An 8,470-nucleotide genomic window follows, 5' to 3' on the forward strand; every position below is an offset into this window, starting at 1 on the left:
ATTTTGTATCAGTTATGGCGAACGTCAGAGTAACGTAGGGCAGGCCATTGTTGACCCTCACGCACACTGTAGTTACTTTATCAAACACAGGGCTGGCTGAAGGTAATACACTGAGTAATAAGTGTAATAGTCGTAATTGTAATTATTAGGGTTACATTTTTGTTTAATTCTATTGAACACAGCTCTTGTAGATAGCTGCAAGTCAATGCTATGCTACTTTGCTGGCCAAACAGTGTCCTCAAACCTTGCCCGCCAATTTATGTGAATTGGATTCACTAATCTGCAAACTTTTACTGTCAATAAACTAGTTAAATGTATCCCGTTTGGTTTAGCCAATGCACTTCCATAAATAATAATGAAAATGCACCTTGTTAGCAATTGTTTGTAGCTAGCCCCTGGCTAGCAAGTAACCATCTATTTCGTTATTGCTATTGTTTGCATGCCCGCTAAGTTCCACTAGTCTGCTCACTTGACACTGGTTCTTTGGCGGTGATGATCTTCATTCAGCTGAACCTGATGCTGAAACTAATTGAAGCAGGATTACTCTGAGCCAAGAACCATTTACTCCACCGAGAATTACGTGCTGTTGTGGAGGGGGGGTCCTTTTCCGGGTCAGTTTGTAGACATGATTCGTATCGTCGCAGTTCAGTTGACACTGGTTTCTTATTGTCCCTTTTCAGACGGTTGGCAAGAGCAGCAAGATGCTGCAGCACATCGACTTCAGGATGCGTTGCATTCTGCAAGACGGTCGCATCTTCATTGGGACCTTCAAGGCCTTCGACAAACACATGAACCTTATCCTGTGTGACTGTGACGAGTTCAGGAAGATCAAGTAAGTCTCAGGCTGGTCTGTTAATGACCCCTGGACTATGTTTCATTCCAGGAAGTTGTTCTTGCTTCTTCACATATCTGATGGGACTGTGAAGGTGTAAGCACTATAGTGAGAACATGGAGCGGTAGCTTACACACCCAGTAGTCCCATCAGATCTGTGAAGGAGGGTGAACAGCGTTTTGGAATCAAACTCAACCATGGAACCCTTCGTGGATTGGACAGACATAAAAATTGAGCGTGTCCCTGATGCAATTTCAGCTAGTCTTTTAACATAAGGTTGGTTCCTTGGCGGTGATTATCTTCATTCAGCTGAATCTGATGCTGAAACTTAGTGAAGCAGGATTACTCTGAGCCAAGAGTTTCCACCATTTAGCTACTCCATTGAGTAACTACAACTGTACTGGGGTCTGAACTGTTCACACAGTCATGTTGTAGACTTGTATAAACAAGACTGAGAACCCTACCTAGTCTCTGAGGTGAAGCGACTACCATTTTGCTTGCATCAATCAAATTATCTGATTAAAAGGGTTTTGAGTTTCTGGACATGACTGTAATTTGCTCTCCAGTCTTTATGAAAGGTGAACAGCTGTGACCTGAACGTGCGTTGCCTCTGTTGATGTTTGCGTATGACTGTTTTGCTGTGGCCTCACCCCTCTGTCTGTCACTAGGCCCAAGAACTCCAAGCAGCCGGAGCGAGAGGAGAAGAGAGTGCTGGGTCTGGTGCTGCTCAGAGGAGAGAACCTGGTCTCCATGACAGTAGAGGGACCCCCACCTAAAGACGTAAGCGTGTGTGGGGGGGGGGGAGGGAGGAGGAGAAAGAGGGTTTTGGGGAAGCTATTGGCTGTATTCGGCTGTTGGGTCAGAGGATGTTGTGGTGTTGGTTGGTACTCTGGCAGTGATGATCTTCATTCAGCTGAACCTGATGCTGAAATTATTGAAGCAGGATTACTCTGAGCCAAGAGCTTTTTACTTAACGAGTATTATTGAACGAGGTGGGGTAGTAAGGACAGTGCGATAAACTATTATTCTAATACACTGTTTATTAATTGACACAAATACGGGAAAGCACTGTTTTAGAGGAATTGTACCCCGAGTTGTGTCTGACTCTGCTTTCCCCTGCTCTCTTTCAGACTGGTATCGCCCGCGTGCCCCTGGCCGGTGTTGCAGGAGGCCCAGGTGTGGGCCGGGCCGCTGGTAGAGGTGTGCCCGCCGGAGCACCCATGCCCCAGGCTCCCGCGGGCCTGGCAGGCCCAGTCAGAGGAGTAGGAGGCCCCTCACAACAGGTAAGACCACAGCCCCTCACACTGTTCAACCTCAGCTTTGTATACAAACCATCTTATTACAACTGGTGAGAATGGATTTGGTCATTTCATGGTGTGCTTTGCTCTGTTAAAGTGATCTCATTAATTGACAGAGACTTACAAAGAACAGTTGGTGGCACGGCCTAGGAACTCAACACAGTTCAACTTGGTGTTAAATGGATAATGATACTAGCTATAACAAAAAAATGTATGAGGTTGATTCTTTGGCAGTGATGATTTTCATTCAGCTGAACCTGATGCTGAAATGTATTGAAGCAGGATTACTCTGAGCCAAGAACCTTTTACTCAACTAGTGATGTAGGTGTTGTGTAATAGTTTTCTTGCAGACTCTTACAGTTCAACTTAGTGGTAAATGGATAATGACACACGGCGCATATTGCCCTTAGACACACAACTAGGATCAGCTTGCTCTCCCAAATCCTGACCGGAACCATGAAGGTACACACCCCCAGACCAGCCAGCCTGTTCCCCATCCCTCAGTGTCCTAACCCTGTCTTGTCCGCCCCCCTCCCTAGGTGATGACCCCCCAGGGCAGAGGAACAGTAGCAGCTGCAGCAGCCGGAGCCACGCTGGCAGGCGCCCCCACACAGTACCCTCCCGGCAGGGGAGGACCACCCCCCATGGGCCGTGGAGCCCCCCCTCCAGGTAAACACCCACGCCCCACCCTGAGGCACTCCTGTAGAGCTGAAGGGATTGCTTATATCCATAACCAATGTGGTAATCCCATTACCACCTAGCCAATCAGAGCAAGATGGTGCTACTTCTATATTGCGTCCAACTGTCTGTCTTTCAGACCTACGGGAATGCTTAGGCCCAAGGTGATGGTGGTTGATTTGTGATGCAGCATAAAAGCTCTGCAGCAAATGATCAAGTGTGCCTACACGTCAGCCAGTGTGTTGCTTGGTCAGTAAGGATGTATGAGGTTGGTTCTTTGGCAGTGATGATCTTCATTCAGCTGAACCTGATGCTGAAATGTATTGAAGCAGGATTACTCTGAGCCAAGAACCTTTTTACTTAAATTAGCCCAGTTAGCGAGACTAGCTTTGTCTAGTGATGTTGTTGCATACTAGTTTCATGCCAGACTCGAGTCTTGTAGTTGACGTGTTTTGGGATTTTTGGTATTCCCAGTTTTCCGGGATTAAAATCCTCATCCTCTCTTGTTTGACCCCTCCAGGTATGATGGGCCCTCCCCCAGGCATGCGACCACCCATGGGTCCACCAATGGGAATGCCCCCTGGCAGAGGAGCACCAATGGGCATGCCCCCTCCTGGCATGAGGCCGCCTCCCCCTGGCATGAGAGGTAAGGTTCCAATGTCCTACGGTACAGGTGTCCAACTCATTCCATGGAGGGCCGAGTGTCAGCAGGTTTTTGGTTTTTCCTTTCAATTAAGACCTGGTCAACCAGGTGAGGGGAGTTCCATACTGATTAGTGACCTTAATTCATCAATCAAGTAGATGGGAAGAGCAAAAACCTGTAGACACTCGGCCCTCCATGGAATGAGTGACACCTGTGTCTAAGGTCTTGAATGGTTCATGGTAGTGCAGCTTTTGGCTGTATTCAGCTTTTGGGTTAGAGGGTGTTTGAGGGGGTTGGTTCTTTGGCAGTGATGATCTTCATTCAGCTGAACCTGATGCTGAAATTTATTGAAGCAGGATTACTCTGAGCCAAGACCCTTTTTCTGTGTGCGTGCATGTGTCCATTGCATAGAAGTTCTGTTCTAAAGAACTGTTAAAGTATCTATTCTCACAAGTATGAGAGCACTGTATTATGTGCCACGGGTTGTTTCTGGATGTGGCCTTTAAGTTAAGCTTGGTTGCTGGAATCTTCTTTAATGTCACACACACCCTCTGGGATCCTTTACTGTGTGTTAATGCTGGCTGTATTCTTCCCCCCCCTCCAGGCCCACCCCCACCAGGCATGCGGCCCCCCAGACCCTGAGTCTCTTCACTGGACTGATCCTCCGTCTTCTCGCCCTCCTCCTTCCCCAATGGAGCTCTCCCTGGGCTCTTGTATAGTTCGACTTTTGTACTTTGTTTTGCTTTTTTTTAATAAAGTGTCCGATGGACAATTTGTTTTAATTACCAGTCTCTGCGTTTATATGAATGTTTTTGATTTACATGTTAACATTGTCTTGTAATGCCGAGGCGTATTTGTACAATGGCAGTGAATTGTTGTACAGACAATATGGTGGTTTAAATAAAACTCTGCAGAAAATGTTGGTCCATCCGTGTGTTGCTGAATACATTGATTCTTTCAGTGCTTGGTTCTTTCTGGACCACTGTTGCATCACAAAAGCATTACAGAAGCAGTTTGCATATCATACAGTGTGCAGGCATAATGACACAGACCAAGCATAGGAACCCAGTAGTCTCAGACGAAAACTCTTCTACATACGGTACTCAATTAGACTCAATGAACATGTTCTTGTGAGTTGAAGAACTTGAGTAAGATTCCCATGTAGGCTAGTCCATGTGTGATTGGGTTGTACCAAAAATAGAAGGTTCCTATTATATTTCTGGTTCTACCCCACACTGTCATAGCCAGATACAATAGTCTGGATGGCATGGAAAACTGTCAGTCAAGCACTTAGCTACATTGGGTCCAGTTGAGACTCCCACAATCAGTGTCCTGTCCAACTCCACATATCTGCCCAAATGTTATCGCTGAAGGTGGGCAAAGTGGATCTGGTCGAATAAAGGCTATATCATTAGACTACCATGTCACAATGTGTCGCTCCGGTGAGGCATACTTGGGTGTTGGTCCGTCTATGGAATGGACAATTTTCTTTGTCTTTCTCTCCCCCCTCCCTCTCTCTCTCACTCTCTTTCCCTTCCCTATTATCAGTCATTATGCTGGCATGAAGGGTGGGGCGTGGTTAGACATCAAAAAGACAATAAGTGAATTCACGGTCTTAAAGTCTTAAGGGTATGAACACTCTCTGGTTTGCACCAAGTGTTATTGATCATAAAAGACACACCATCTCCTTTGCTTTGTCTAGAAAGTTCCGCTGCCCTGTCCGCGCGGCAAAGCGTGTTTTCAGTCAAGAAGTCACACGGTCGAAGACTTGACAGCACATGAACTAATAAGGTGAATATACTTTAATGGCTCGCTCTAAAGTTCTGTAAAGTTCTATATTCTTTAATGCAGTGGTTCTCAAACTTGTTCTGCTAGTGTACCCCCTTTAATGTCAGCTGAGTCATCGGCACAAAACATTTTGTTAGGCACTGAACGGGGGAACCAGGCGCGAATACAGAGTCGGACAAGCATAGCAGGTTTGGGTATTTAATGAGGGGATAAGGGTAGGGGTAGTCTGGCAGTGGACAGGCGGCTGGAAGGCAGGTAGCACCGGCAGCGTGGAAGGGTAGGCCGGTGGGCGGACAGGCAGGCTGGTGGGTAGGTAGGCAGGCCGACGGGTAGGTGGAATCTGATACGAGGAACAGGGAGATCAGAGTTAGAACAGGTACAAAACACCAGTAGCTAATACGACGAAACGTAGTAAGGCTAGAAACTACCATAGGAACTAGTACAATCTAGCGATGAGTAGTTGGAAAGCCAGGGTAGATAACTGCATGGTGATGAGGTGATGGCCAAAAGGTGTGTACTGAGCAGGTGGAGAGAGAGAGACAGTGGAACCGGAGCCTGGTAACGCCCACATAGAACACTCTCTCGGTCCCCCTCTCTCTGTCTCTCTCTTTCTTTCTTTCTTTCTCTCTCTCTCTCTCTCTCTCTGCTGCAGCCATGCCGACTTCATTAACTGATTTACATGTTAACATTGTCTTGTAATGCCGAGGCGTATTTGTACAATGGCAGTGAATTGTTGTACAGACAATATGGTGGTTTAAATAAATCTCTGCAGAAAATGTTGGTCCATCCGTGTGTTGCTGAATACATTGATTCTTTCAGTGCTTGGTTCTTTCTGGACCACTGTTGCATCACAAATGCATTACAGAAGCACTTTGCATATCATACAGTGTGCAGGCATAATGACACAGACCAAGCATAGGAACCCAGTAGTCTCAGACGAAAACTCTTCTACATACGGTACTCAATTAGACTCAATGAACATGTTCTTGTGAGTTAAAGAACTTGAGTAAGATTCCCATGTAGGCTAGTCCATGTGTGATTGTGTTGTACCAAATATAGAAGGTTCCTATTATATTTCTGGTTCTACCCCACACTGTCATAGCCAGATACAATAGTCTGGATGGCATGGAAAACTGTCAGTCAAGCAGCTTACATTGGGTCCAGTTGAGACTCCCATAATCAGTGTCCTGTCCAACTCCACATATCTGCCCAAATGTTATCACTGATAACATATCTGCCCAAATGTTATCACTGGGCAATGTGGTTTTGATCGAATAAAGGCTCTATCACTAGACAACCATGTCACAATGTTTCGCTCAGGTGAGGCATATTTGGTTGTCCTACTATGAGTCATTATGTTGGCATGAAGGGTGGCACGTGGTTTGTAAGGGTGGGGCGTAGTTAGACATCAACTTCAAGTTCATTTGTTACGTCTCATATACTGGTGAGTAGCGAGTGAGGGTGATCATAAAAGACACACCATCTCCTTTGCGTTGTCTAGAAAGTTCCATCAAGAAGTCACACGGTCGAAGACTTGACAGCACATGAACTAATTAAAAGGTGAATATACTTTAATGGCTCGCTCTAAAGTTCTATAAAGTTCTAAGTTCTATATTCTTTAATGCAGTGGTTCTCAAACTTTTTCTGCTAGTGTACCCCCTTTAAAATATTTTTAAAGGGTAGATAACTGCATGGTGATGAGGTGATGGCCAAAAGGTGTGTACTGAGCAGGTGGAGAGAGAGAGCCTGGTAACGGAGCCTGGTAACGCCCACATAGAACATTCTCTCTCTCTCTCTCTGTGTCTCTGCTGCAGCCATGCTGACTTCATTAACTGAATTTTTGCCTGTGGCGGTGCAGTGACAGCTTTCACAATTATTATTTTCCCCCTTTCTCTCTTTCTCTGTCTTTCTCTCTTGGGAAATAAATAATGGCTGTAACTGAAATATGCTGCCCTCATAGTTTCCTGTTATTTACTGTTTCAGATCCACCATTCCCAACGCCAGTATTATTACTAGCTGCTACAGACTCTGAAGATGCGCGCACACACATGGAAGTGGATTTGCTTCCACATATCTTTTTTCATACTTCTCGCTGAATCCTCCCTGGCTACTTTTTTGACGCGAAAGGTGATTTTGAAGGACTCTGTTACTCTCCCCTGCTCTGGGCAATGCTCTGTCGGTGTCCTCCAGTGGCGGTACCGTCAGGAGACGTCTGCAAGAGGCATCATAAAGATGAAGGTTGCTGAGCTTGTTAATGGGGTGTTGATGTCAGGACGTGGCTATGAAAACCGGGTAGGACTTGATAAAGGAGGCCTGTCTCTCCGCATCAACTCTACTGTGTACACTGACATGGGTGATTACGAGTGTGCTTGTGGTCAGGCTGTTTTACAGGATGTCAAACTAGAAGTGTTGTTTCCCTCTGTGATATCTGCTCCGATTGGAGGAAATGCCTCTCTCACTTGTCATGGTTTAACTGGGAAACATACTACTGAGAGTGAGATGTACGTCGCTTGGAAGAAAGATGAGCAGACGGTGCTAAATGTTGAAGCAGGGAAAACTGTCTTTGGCTCAGGGATGGAAAACAGGGTATCTGTGTCCAAGATTGGTTTCATTCAGGGAGACCTTTCACTCACCATCACTGGGGTACTCACCTCAGATCAGGGGACCTATCAGTGCTTCTTTGGCCGAGACAGAGAGAGAGGAAATCCAGATGCTGTCACTCTAACGGTTCTAGAAAAAGACGGGGAGGAAGGAAATTCAAACCCTGCAGGATATGTAAAATTACCAATATGGTTGGTAGTTGTAGTAGTGATGGTGTTTGTGGCGATCATCGTTGGTTTGAGTGTACACTGCCTCAAAGAGAAAATGGTCCAGGTCTGGTGTACGATCCGAAGTACTTTGGTTTCAGTGAGTGAGCCGACAGATGAAGTCGGAAGTTTACATACACCTTAGCCAAATACATTTAAATTCAGTTTCTCACAATTCCTGACATTTAATCCTAGTAACCATTCCCTGTCTTAGGTCAGTTAGGATCCCTACTATATTTTAAGAATGTGAAATGTCAATAATAGTAGAGAGGATTATTTATTTCAGCTTCATTATTTATTTCAGATTCATTGCCCTACATTTTCATTTGATATGATTGAAATGCAGATTTTTTGAAAGATTATTATTGTTATTATTATTATTATTATTATTATTGTTATTGTTATTGTTGATGATGATAATGGT

At 45.3% G+C, this 8,470-nt stretch overlaps 1 protein-coding gene across 1 annotated transcript in view; it reads left to right on the forward strand.

The window, feature by feature from the left end:
- Positions 1-4,377, forward strand: part of snrpb (small nuclear ribonucleoprotein polypeptides B and B1) — a 4,588-nt gene extending 211 nt beyond the window's left edge. The window contains exons 2-7 of the mRNA XM_083667907.1: positions 681-832; positions 1,501-1,612; positions 1,963-2,115; positions 2,670-2,799; positions 3,329-3,454; positions 4,056-4,377. Of these exons, the coding sequence (XP_083524033.1) occupies positions 681-832; positions 1,501-1,612; positions 1,963-2,115; positions 2,670-2,799; positions 3,329-3,454; positions 4,056-4,093 (711 nt within the window). The 3' untranslated portion in view covers positions 4,094-4,377. The remainder of the gene's footprint in view (positions 1-680; positions 833-1,500; positions 1,613-1,962; positions 2,116-2,669; positions 2,800-3,328; positions 3,455-4,055) is intronic.
- Positions 4,378-8,470: the final 4,093 nt, after the last annotated feature.

This window comes from Argentina silus (assembly GCF_951799395.1).
Source record: "Argentina silus genome assembly, chromosome: 4".
Taxonomy (NCBI): domain Eukaryota; kingdom Metazoa; phylum Chordata; class Actinopteri; order Argentiniformes; family Argentinidae; genus Argentina; species Argentina silus.